The following is a 12,501-nucleotide window of genomic DNA, read 5'->3' as shown; positions in this document are numbered from 1 at the left end:
CAGGCCCCTTCCCCCCACCTCCACTTCATGTCTGCGACTGGTCTGGTTTTATGGCTGCAGGCTGCCTCTTCTCCGTTAGCATCATAGGTTTGGGTTGTCTTTCTATTTAAAACGACTGGCAGCTAGCGGATGGTGACAAAAAGTAATCTGTATTTGAGACTGTGCTGAATTACCTACCCTACCTTTACACTACTTTAACTGCTTGGGAGAATGTATTTGATCACATATTGTACGTATATTATCTCCACACCCTGCTGCATTTGTTGTGCCTCAGAAATTATTCGCCCAAAGTCGTAACCATAATTTTCTTAAAAGGGTACAATCCTGCAGGGGTTGGAGTCAGCTTTGAACTAAGCTGTGATTTCAACTGCGGTTGAAAAGCTTCAACCCCCGGTGGCATTTTGACCGAAACACGTCCCAGGAACCAGAAAACTTTAAGGTTTTGAAAACAGGGTATCAAATGTTTTAGTGACACAATTTCTGTCCCCTTTTTTGCCCTCAGAGCACCCCTGCTTCCAAGAACTGAGAGTAATTTCATTCAAAATTATTGATTGAGATAATATGAGATCCAGTTGAAATCAGAGTGGAAATCACCAACGTTTTATCGTTGCAACCAGAGCCAACTAGAGCGCCCAGTCTTCACCTACAGAGCGACTACGTGATCACTACTGAATCAAATCACTCTAACACACTAGGAGAGCAATGATCACTGCTGCAAACACATGCAAGTCTACCGGCGCACTCACTCAACAACACTCTCAGCTCTCAGCCATGCTTGTAGTATTAATGAGTTAGCAGACTTGTTTCCTATTTACCTGAACCCACCAATAGAACACCATTAACGGGGCTATGACTATGAGGAACATTGGGGTGAGGGCAGAGCATATGAGCAGCACATTCAGTGTGTACCAGAAAGTGCGCATCCATATGTCAATATTTTCTGGGATGTGGGAGTCTATAGCATCCACGTCTTTGCTGAAGCGGTTTAGTAACCGCCCAGTGGGGGTGCTCTCGAAGAAGGCCTGCGGAGCCCGCAGGACCCCCTGAAGCATGTTGCAGTGCGTGATCTTGGCTGCCTTCAGCGTACTGTAGGCCCGGCACAACAGGCAGTTAGCCAAAATCAGCAAACCTGCGAGAAGAGGGGGTTGGGAGGGGGGTGGGGGTCAAGTGTGACAACACAACAACACCTGTGTTAAATGGATAAGGACCAGTTCCTTCAAGGGAATGAAACAGCAGCTTCCTTCAATTTAAACAGATTATGACAACCCCTCCCACTATCTTTCTTTATCTCCTTTTTTTTCTGTTTTGTGTTCTAGTCAAGTCAAATTAGGATTAAGTCAGGGGCTTAAAGTGTCACCTCACTGTAATGGACGTATTTGTAATATATGAGTGAAGGTACTTTGCAGTCCGTGACGACCTGAAGTCTGGAGTCCATGGTCCTCACTAGTATCAGTTTTCTCCCTGGAGATGCTTGGAAGGAGGTTTTTCTGCCTTCAGTTTTGTCCTCAGAGATGACAAAGCTCCGTCCACGAGTGTTGTGCATGAACGAGTTCAAATGAACGCGTTTATTGAACACGTTCATTTCTGTGAGAACGTTGAACTGAACGCAACATATTTGCAAATAAAGAACTTGAACGTGAACTTGTTCATTCTGCAAATCACGAACTGGAATTTGAACTGTTCAGATTATGTGAGTTTCAGTTTCACTGTTTAGGTCCAATTACGGAATAATCCTCCTTCTCATTTCACAAGGGGGTGGCGCGCACATTTAAAATAGAGACGAGATGAGACGACGACTTTACACTACATTATCCACGACGCAGTGCACACACTAGCATAACAACGGGCACCAGCTTACATGGCAACGGTGGCCCGAGCCCGGTGCAGACTTTACGAATGACCAGTGAAGAGAGAGACGTTGCGACGCAGCGTAAGCGAGCCGTCAGATGACGATCTGCTTATCATTATTTGCGGGAATTTTACACATCGTCTCCCAAAGAGTCCGACGGTAGAAATCTAACCTTTCTGTGCAAATTATGTCCACCTGCGCTGAGAAAACAAGTCAGAGTGTCTGCCTCATCAACTTCAAATTTAAAACGTCATGTGGAGTTAAAGCATCCGTCCAGGGTGAGAAAATATCTGCGAGTCCTTGACAATCAAAAAAAGTCATCAGGAAAGACCAAGAAGACCCAACAGCCCCAAACGACCCCAGTCTCACTGCTGCACCTTCAGGGGATTGATTTCCCAGCAACAGGGAGACAAACTGATAATGGACTACATTGTTGGAGATTTACAGCCTCTGAGTAAAGTTGAAAAGCCACTAGGACAATACATTATTGTATACAGTGAACAGTTTTAGGATAGGGTGGCGTTTCATTCGTACTTCTCACCTAAAAATAATGAAATGAAATGAATTTGAACTAGTTCTAAATGAAAATGGTGAAATATGAATGTGAACTATTCATTTTTAAACTATGTGAACTGAACTTTGAACTAGTTCATGAGAAGTATGAACTTGCACAACACTGCCGTCCAATGAGTGAACCATTTAAGAATATTATTTTTTACTATCTTTCAGGGTCTTGAGTTGCTTTCACGATATGTTGAGGTGGTTGTCTGTCTGAATGTTACCAGTAGTTGTTATGAACCTTCAGTACATTCATGAAAGAGTCTCTTGACTGCAGACTTTGACAATGCTGTGAGTATTTTAGGACTTTGTGAATGGGTTCTTGTTCAAGAAAATAAAAGGACTCTGTGATTATCCAATGATCTTCTTTTCAGGCACTTCAAATGCATTTGAACCCCCATTATGGAGCTACTTTGCATAAAGCGACTGTAATGTAATCCGAATTTTTTTTTTTTTTTTTTTTATTAAAGCTGAAAGTCTAGACTTTGATCACATCTTGAATGTTTTATTTCAAATATTTTGGTGATGGTGCATAAAGGCCAAACAAATAGGTCTGGACCTGAATTTCAGAAACAGGTGGGAGCATATTATATTTAGGTTAAGATATATGAAACAAAATTTAACTAAATCAAGATCTGATGAGGTAAAAGAAACCAGTGGTACCCAAAATGTCCTATGCTACACCAATAACTGTCTCCTAATCAGCAGGTGGACATTTATCATATGAGGGAGTAGACACTCAGACGATAAAGATAATTTTTAACAAATCTGATTATTTATTCCGGGTTTTTTCTTTAATGAATAAGCTTTGTGTCCTTCAAGACCTATGTTGACAGCAAACTGTCAGAAATCTTCTTTTACAAATGAGATCAATCAAAACTTAACCTCTGACTAAAAAATATCTAGAAACAAAACCTAAATTAGGATTCAAGGGATATTTTAAAGAGGACAAAAGGGACACAGATACTCCCTTTATCTAATCAACCAACCGCTATTATCACACCTGAGAAATAAGATGCTCTGTGTTTCCATGACAACAGTCTGCCAACATACACAGGTCACACATTGCACAACAGCAGTGACATAACCATCTCCACGGACATTCCTTATGTAACAACGTATCCTGACTCCCTGCACTGGTCACTCTGGCCTCCCGTGAACCATTGAGTTGCACGGACGGAGTTGTAGTAACACCGAAGCACCACTAGAGGGAGGCTATCAACCATTTAAGACATTTGCTTCTTCAGTTATATGGCACTTTGAGGTCAGGCTCTACACAGAAGTGGAGTGCGTGTGAAAGGGTGTGGAAGTAGGCTGCAGGTACAGGAAGCATTCTGGCTGTGGAGAAAGCAAAGTGAATTCAGAAAAGCAGCCGCTCATCGCCGCCATCTCAGGCTACGGAGAAACAGAAGCCACAGCTGGATTTTAAAGTTTGCTGCGACAAAAAATGCATGCTGCATGCCGCGCTGTGAAAAACAAGAGTCAAACGTTTGCAAAGAGAAGAAGGAGGAGTTTTTGGCACACAGAAAACAGATTCGATCGCCCCCATCCCCAAGAGTACCTGAACAAAGATGTACAGGAAAGCCAAGGGTAATATGACAACAGCAAAGATGGGCGTGCTGCTAATGATAACTATCATGGTGGAGAGAGAAACAAAGAAGGTCCCCAGGAACATGAGCACGGTCGACGGCAGCGACTCGTCTATGACGTAGATGTCCTTGGAGAAGCGGTTGATGATGCGTCCTATAGGTGTGGTGTCAAAGAAAGACTGGGGGGTGTGGAATTTGTTGGTGAGCAGGTTAAAGTGCAGCTTCTTGGCTGCACCGATGTTCCCCATGGCTAGAGTGAAGGAAGAGATCATGACCAGGACACCTGGGAATGGGTTAAACCACAAGAGAGGGACAAGAGGAAAAAGATAACGGAGAGGAAGGTGTTACTGTGGAACGAAAAAGCAACGGAGAAACTGACAGCATCTGTCCTGAAAAGGTGAAATTAACGGTGTCAAGTATCACGTTTCACATCACACCTACTGCCATTGCTGCGTGTTTATACTAAATCTATTTTTGATAATGGTGCTCAGGCCCAGAGCGTCCAGGTTTAAAACAAATCCATCACCATGGTGAGGACAGCGGCCCTCAAAGCACAGCGTCTGTATCCTTACAAAGCGTAGCTTTTATACGAGTCGTGCACCGTACGCAGGGTTTAACTTTGAAAGGACTATCATGAAGTTCAGGATGGTTTTCTTACCTTGTGCGATCCCCAGTGCCGCGTACACCCCCACCCTCATGTGAACATTCTCCTTGGTTTGATTTGTTGAGGCGTCATTGGTCCAGTGGCTGAGCCAGATGTTTGCCCCGATGGCGGCTGCGCTCTGACAGCCGTACAGCATGCAGATGACCACTGAAAGCAGCAGTCCCACCGCCTTGGCGTACTCCAGGTACACTTTGCCTTTTACCTGGTTACAGGTCAAAGAGAAATGTCACCAACGCTTCATGACTTTTTTTAGTTTTAACATACACTTTTTTTGATTGATTGATTGAATTGTTTATTTCGAACACGTAAAAAAATATAAGATTTTAAAACAAATTCAAAACATACAGAAAAAAAAGCAACAACAACAAAAACGTAATACAAACAGGGGAAAAAAAAAAAAAAACAGTGTCCGAAAAGGAGCAGGTTGAAGTAAAACTTATTTAACCCTGCCCCTTTGTTACCTCTATCATAAATTAAACATAAATATTAATAATAAATAGCTGCAATTACCTAATAGGCTACCAATTTTCCCATTGGTTGTGCCTTTCTACCTAACCAGCTAACAAACACCATATTGCCTTAACATAAATCCTCCTCAACCAAATAACTTCCCAGAACTTCCTTTTTGTACCGTTTTTTAAATTGATTTATATTTGTACATTGCTTCAACCCATCACCCAACCCATTCCATAAATCCACTCCAACAACTGAGATACACATGCTTTTCCTTTTAGAATGAAAACATTGTTTTTTTAAATTAAATTTTCCTCTTAAATTATAACCCCCCTCCCTGTCACAAAACATTTTCTGTAAATGCCCTGGAAGTGAATCAGTTCTCGCTTTGAATATGATTTGTAGAGTTTTTAGTTTGACAATGTCCCAAAATTTCAACACATGCGACTTTAAAAACAGTGTGTTTGTGTGATCCTTATAACCCACATTGTGAAGTATCCTGATTGCTTTTTTTTGCATTCTGAATAGCGGTTGTAAATTGCTTATATATGTGTTGCTTCTCACTTCTCAATATACTGCATCGCTGTGGTCGTTTACTTAGTTTTTCTTCATAATCTGTGCCAGTGGGAGCATGTAGATGTTAAACAGAAGAGGTCCCAGGATGGAACCTTAGGGAACTCCACATGTGATTCTTGTCAGCTCAGATGTCAAGTTACCTATTGACTGTTGTTTTTAACTAGTTTAGTAACAGTTCCAGTCGTTTGACTAATATGTTGTGGTGAGCTGTGTCAAATGCAGCACTGAGATCCAGTCAAACGAAGACTGACATGTTTCCACCGTCTGTATTCAGACATATGTCATTTAACACTTTGCTTAGAGCTGTCTCAGCGCTGTGGTGCTGTCTGAAACCTGACTGGAAGGCAGTTATTTTGTGTTAAAAAGTAATTAAGCTGTTGAAATGATCTTACTTAAAAATTAGAGATTTGAGATGGGCTTGTAGTAGGGATGGGCGGTATGGACTAAATAATTTATCACGATAATTTCTGGCATTTATCCCGATAACGATAAAAATGACGATAAAAAAAATACCAATTCAACTCCACCACATTCAGTCTTTGGATCCCCCAAATCACTGCTCTAAAAGAATACTAAATGCTACTAAACGTCATCAATTTATCGTTTTTTTTTTCTTTCTTTCTTTCTTTCTTTCTTTCTTTCTTTGTTTCTTTCTTTCTTTCTTTCTTTCTTTCTTTCTTTCTTTCTTTCTGGCTCATATCTTTCTTTCTTTCTTTCTGGCTCATATCTTTCTTTCTTTCTTTCTGGCTCATATCTTTCTTTCTTTCTGGCTCATATCTTTCTTTCTTTCTTTCTTTCTTTCTTTCTTTCTTTCTTTCTTTCTTTCTTTCTTTCTTTCTTTCTTTCTTTCTTTCTTTCTTTCTTTCTTTCTTTCTTTCTGGCTCATATCTTTCTTTCTGGGTCATTTCCTTCCTTCCTTCCTTCCTTCCTTCAAATTTATCGTTTTTACCGCAAGATCACAAATTCTTACCGTGGGGAATTTTTTTGACGGTATATCGTGAACGGTAAAATATCGCCCATCCCTAGCTTGTAGTTGTTAATTTGTGTCTTGAAAGATTGTCCTTTTTCAGCAGAGCTTCAACTACAGCTGTTTTAGTGGCTCTGGAAACACACCTGACTTTAAGGGCAAGTTCACGATCTGTAACAGGTCCGACTCCAAAATCTATGAGACCTTTTTGAGAAAACCTGTTGGTAGGACGTCTAAACAGCGGGAGCACCAGCGGGTAAATAAGAGCACGTTTCCCAGTCTGATTCAGTTTGAGAGGAACTACACTGGGATAAAAAAGAGCATATCAGATTAGACTGGGTTAGACTGACCCGGCCGGTTTCTGCCGCCTCTGCCTGGATCAGTTTCTCCACCTCTTGTGGTTTCTTCTTCTCTTGGGGCTCTGGATGTTTCCTTTGGCTGCAGCCGTGTCTCCTCACTGAGCGGCATCTGGGGTTCTCACCATCGGACGAAATGACACTTATCTGCCTGGAAAACAGCGAGAGACACCAACGCGTATCAGTGTATCAGGTATACCACAATTTATATTTATAAAATTCTTACTATTCATTTGTGCAACCTTTAACTATGTCAAGTTTTTTCTTTTCTTTCATATTTCATAACCAACTGAAAAAAATTATTTTATTATTTATTTTTTTATTAATTCTCGTCTACTTTGTTTACGATGGTACATTTATTATTTAGTGATTATTATTATTCTTTTTTTATTTTATTGATGCTGTTTTATTTATTTTTTTGTGCTTATGTTCAAAATAAAAGAAAAATATATAAATCAATCAGTGTGCAAATGCTCCTGATGCATTAATGAAATGTCCCATGTTTCTTCCTCACTTTTCAACCAGTTCCTCATACCTCATGAAGGTTTTCTTAGCCTCATTGATCATCGGTTCATTGTCCACCATGTCTGTGTGGTGGTTGCTCAGGGCGTCATCAGGGAATAACTCCTCCTCCTCCTCTATCCGCTCCTCTGTGACACGTTGGGAACAACAAACAAGCTCATCTCATCTCCTCGACAGTATTATGAGCGGACATAAAAAAGAGGGAAGCGTTGCTCTACCGGTGGCCTCGTCCTCCTCCACCATGTCTTCCAGCGCGTAGTTCCTGAGAAACTCAGCGAAGGCCCCGTTCTGATTGAGCAGCTGCTGGTGGGAGCCCATCTCCGACACCCGGCCATCCACCATCACCATGATGTTGTCCACCTGAGGCAGGTAGCTGATGCCATGTGTCACCAGGATGCGAGTCTGAAGTCCAAGAGCGTAAGAAAAACTTTTATTTCTGCTGACATCGCGAATGAACCACAAATAAACCCATCTCTTACTGCAGTTTCAGCGCACTTTCCCACCAAATACTCAGTCCACCCTTACCGGATGCCGAGTTTCATATTTACACTAACACTAAATGAGTAATAAACAGATTGACTAAGATTAACTTCCTCTTCAGTAGAAAGATAAGGCTGAACTTCTGTCTCCTTGAACGAGACAGAGGGACCACATATGTGTTTGCAGCCTTGTGAGGGTATGAAGAGGTTACCGTATTTTGCGGCCCATTCGGCGCACCGCATTATAAGGCGCAGTATCAATGAACAGTAGGAATGGGCGATATTTTACCGTTCACGATATACCGTCAAAAAAATTCCTCACGATAAAAATTTGTCATGTCGCGGTAAAAACGATAAATTCCTGTTGATGATGTTTTTGTGTAAAACTGATTTTTGGAAGGAAGGAAGGAAGGAAGAAAGGAAGGAAGGAAGGAAGGAAGGAAGGAAGGAAGGAAGGAAGGAAGGAAGGAAGGAAGGAAGGAAGGAAGGAAGGAAGGAAACAAGGAAAGAAGGAAGGAGAGAGCAGGAGGAAAGAAGGAAGGAAGGGGAAAAAAGAAGGAAGGAAGGAAGGAAGGAAGGAAGGAAGGAAGGAAGGAAGGAAGGAAGGAAGGAAGGAAGGAAGGAAGGAAGGAAGGAAGGAAGGAAGGAAGGAAGGAAGGAGAGAGCAGGAGGAAAGGAGGAAGGAAGGGAAAAAAGAAAGAAAGAAAGAAAGAAAGAAAGAAAGAAAGAAAGAAAGAAAGAAAGAAAGAAAGAAAGAAAGAAAGAAAGAAAGAAAGAAAGAAAGAAAGAAAGAAAGAAAGAAAGATAAATTCCCGTTGATGACAAACATGGCGGATCTGAGAGCGAGATAGATTCATAGTTAAAAAGGTGGAGTTGAATTGGTATTTTTTTTATCGTCATTTTTATCGTTATCGGGATAAATGCCAGAAATAATCGTGATACATTTTTTAGTCCATACCGCCCATCCCTAATGAACAGGTCTATTTTCATACATAAGGCGTACCGGGTTATAAGGCGCATGATAAAACATATATTAAGCAAAACAAAACAGTCTGGTAAGTCAAACTTTTTTTCAACTCATTCACAATAACTCAGAATATCGTTCAGTTGTAACAAATACAGAAAAATGCACTCACATTTTAAATCTTTCGTCTTCCACTAATACACTGATAAAAAGTGGAGGTGGTAAGCATCGTACTACGTACAGTTCTCTGATAGGTTCAACGTGACGTCTAATTACAGTAAGGTAACATTGATTAGATGTTGGATGATGGTAGCTTGCCAGCACTACATAATTAGTTATCTGACGTTGCAGCTCGTATAAAACCAAGATCGACTTTAATGTGTCAGCTGAAAGGTCTGACCATAGTTATACATAATAAAGGCCTTTATTATGTATAACTATGGGTCCGGCAATCAATCAAGCGGAGCGGCTTCGTCGCTACCAAAGTCTCACTAAATCGGATTTTTGAGCGCAGTGTACCACATAAAATTGGTTCGAGGTTCGAAGTACAACCAAATTCATAATTAAGGTGCACCTGATTATTGGGTGCACTGCCGATTTTTGGAGAAATATTAAGAATTTTAAGTGTGCCTTATAGTGCGGAAAATACAGTATTTAAAAACAGACATGATAACTTGGGAACAGTTAGCGCAGTGGTCCTCACTCCTGGTCCTCGAGAGCCGCTGTCCTGCATGTTTTTGATGTTTCTCTGCTCCAGTAAACCCTGATACAGATGACTGTGTCACCAATGATGACCACTAATTAGAATCAGGTGTGTTGATGCAGGGAAACATCAAAAACATGCAGGACAGCGGCTCTCGAGGACCAGGAGTGAGGACCACTGTTACCCCTTTTACACCAAGCTGGTTCCAGGGCTGGTTCTGGGCTAGAGCCAGACTTAGCACCAGTTCTTTGGTTTTACACAGCCTAAGCTCCGGCTCCTGGCTCTCAAAACGGGTGCTACGCCAGCCCCTTTGAGCTGCTGGGCCAGCTCAAAGAACCGCTTTACGTCGGGGGCTGGGGGCGGGGTTACTGAACAACCAAAGCAGAATAAACGCGGAAGCGCGCCGTTTTTAAACAACGTAGCGTTGAAGAAGGCGGTTAAGTTAGCAGACTCTTTTATTATTACATCCATTTATTTAATAATGGATGTAAAACAGAAGCAGCAGTGGTCTACGGTACAATCCACCAACAGTAACGTCGGTGGGCGCCGTGCCGCCGATGCAGCGGCGCAGCCTCGCGTCCGAGCCCGCGGGGGAGCGTTCCAGCCTTGGGACGCTTGGACGCGAGGCTGCGGAGCCCGCCGATGCAGCGGCAGCTCCAACCATTTATTTAATAAAAAATCCTGGCCCGCGGGGACGCCTCCCAGCCCGCCGTTCTGGTTCCACGTTACACCAACGCAGAGCCTACGGCTTATGTTACGGAGGAGGAGAGGAGCTCCTGAGGAGAGGAGAGGAGCTGCCGGCTCAAATTTCTTAACAGGCGTTATTTGGATAAACTGAGCCCAGGTTGGGGATCTTAAAGGTTACTTTACCTGAAAAAAATATTAAAACTTAATAAAGTGCCATATTAACAGCGCTACAGCTGAAATTAAAACAGCTTTTGGCTCTCAGCTTCCTCATATGGTGTGACGATCGACGCAGAGCCTACGGCGTAGGTTATGCGGCGACGGGTGCCGTACGCCGTACCCTACGCCGTAGGCTCTGCGTCGATTTAACGCGGAACCATAAATCAGCTCCGGAGCCGGCAGTCAGCCAGAAATTCATCTCCGAAAATATCGGGTCAAATTTCTTAACAGGCGTTATTTGGATAAACTGAGCCCAGGTTGGGGATCTTAAAGGTTACTTTACCTGAAAAAATATTAAAACTTAATAAAGTGCCATATTAACAGCGCTACAGCTGAAATTAAAACGGCTTTTGGCTCACAGCTTCCTGATCAGGGTAGGGATGAAAACGAGGGGGCGTGGTGACGTGATGACGTGTCTCTCTGGCCAGCTCCAGGCCAACACCAGCTGTGTAGAAGCAAACGGTTCTTACTTAAGAACCAACCGCGAACCGGCTCTAGCTCCAGCACTAGCACCAGCCCTGGAACCAGCTTGGTGTAAAAGGGGTATGAGTTAGCGGATCACCAACATCGCTGAGATTCACCTGCTTAGGCAGAAATAATGTTTGCATCATTAACTGATCTTCATTTGTCTTCATTTGACTCCAGGTGCTTTTTCTGTCACCAACTGTAAAGGGGAACTCCAGTGAAAGTCCTCACCTTGCCCTTCAGCACCCCTTCTGGACCGATGAGGTTGTCAAAGATGTGTTTGGACACGTGGGCGTCCACGGCAGACAGCGGGTCGTCCAGCAGGTAGACGTCAGCGTCGCTGTACACAGCTCGAGCCAGGCTCACCCTCTGTCTCTGACCGCCGGAGAGGTTGATGCCCTGCGGGATGATCGAGTGCATAAAAAAATGACAACAAAGTCAATAGCCGTGCCGAATGTGTATGAATGTTGGTGGTGGTCAGAGGGGCCGTTTGGCGCAATTTGGCAGCCACGCTTCCGTCAGTCTGCCCCAGGGCAGCTGTGGCTACAAAACGTAGCTATCACCACCGGTGAAAATGTATATGAATGAATAATGATCTCTGTAAAGCGCTCTGGGTGCTTTATTATTATTATTAAAAATCAAAACAAGAAAACCAGAAATGAAGCAGATTCTCAACCACGAAAGGCGGTGATGCTACCTTCTCTCCTATCTCGGTCAAGTCTCCTCCAGGAAGCACCTCCAGGTCCGGCGTCAAGGCGCAGGCCTCCAGAACGCAGCGGTATTTCTGCTCGTTGTAGGTTTTCCCGAACAGAATGTTGTCCCGCAGCGTGGCGTTCTGTATCCAGGCCTGCTGCGGTACGTAAGCCACCGAGCCCTGAGGACAGAGTTTACCCAGTATTGTCTCACGTCCATCACACCTGACAACAATAATAACCAACGTAGTAATATGGCTTCCAGGCAGAGGGCGGACTCTGCTGCACGACACAGAAATAATCAATGTAAAAACAGTTTTACCAAAAAAACCACGCTGACAGCAGAGATCATAATCGTAGAAACAGCAGGTGAGAGTTTTGACCAAGTCGATATGAAGACCTCTTTCTCATCGTTCTCTGAAGTCCTTGTTCAATAAGCTGATGCTACCATACGGTTAACTTCCTTCTATCCTTTCTGTGAATACCTATAAAAGTCCTGATTACCACTTTTCTAACATAATCGGTCAAATGCATTAAGTTTTTAGATTTTTTTTCAAATAATCCACTATAATCATCTTGTAGATGAAGAAGAAACTTTTGTCAGATTTTACTTTTAGGCCATTTAGCACAAACGTGACTGAATGAGCTTTACTTCCTCACACTAAACTAAAACTGATCAAAGAAATGCACCTCAACGGACATAATAAGTGGCTTTCGTCAACGAAAATTATGACTAAATATGGTCGTCAATGAACCTTTAT

General features: G+C 42.7%; 1 protein-coding gene across 2 annotated transcripts in view; it reads right to left on the bottom strand.

Moving 5' to 3' along the window:
* Positions 1–12,501, bottom strand: part of abcc3 (ATP-binding cassette, sub-family C (CFTR/MRP), member 3) — a 69,404-nt gene that overhangs the window by 9,241 nt on the left and 47,662 nt on the right. The window contains exons 17-23 of one of the 2 annotated variants that reach the window (XM_061708523.1): positions 11,746–11,922; positions 11,280–11,447; positions 7,753–7,936; positions 7,548–7,662; positions 7,007–7,163; positions 4,655–4,862; positions 3,969–4,279 (exon numbers count right to left, since the gene is read on the bottom strand). In XM_061708523.1, the coding sequence (XP_061564507.1) occupies positions 3,969–4,279; positions 4,655–4,862; positions 7,007–7,163; positions 7,548–7,662; positions 7,753–7,936; positions 11,280–11,447; positions 11,746–11,922 (1,320 nt within the window). Of the gene's footprint in view, positions 1–815; positions 1,130–3,968; positions 4,280–4,654; positions 4,863–7,006; positions 7,164–7,547; positions 7,663–7,752; positions 7,937–11,279; positions 11,448–11,745; positions 11,923–12,501 lie in introns of both variants that reach the window. The other variant, XM_061708522.1, reaches the window with a different exon arrangement.

Source organism: Cololabis saira, chromosome 19 (assembly GCF_033807715.1).
Source record: "Cololabis saira isolate AMF1-May2022 chromosome 19, fColSai1.1, whole genome shotgun sequence".
In the NCBI taxonomy this organism is placed as follows: Eukaryota; Metazoa; Chordata; class Actinopteri; order Beloniformes; family Belonidae; genus Cololabis; species Cololabis saira.
Note: the sequence above shows the minus strand (reverse complement) of the source record. Positions and strands in the feature narration are given on the sequence as shown.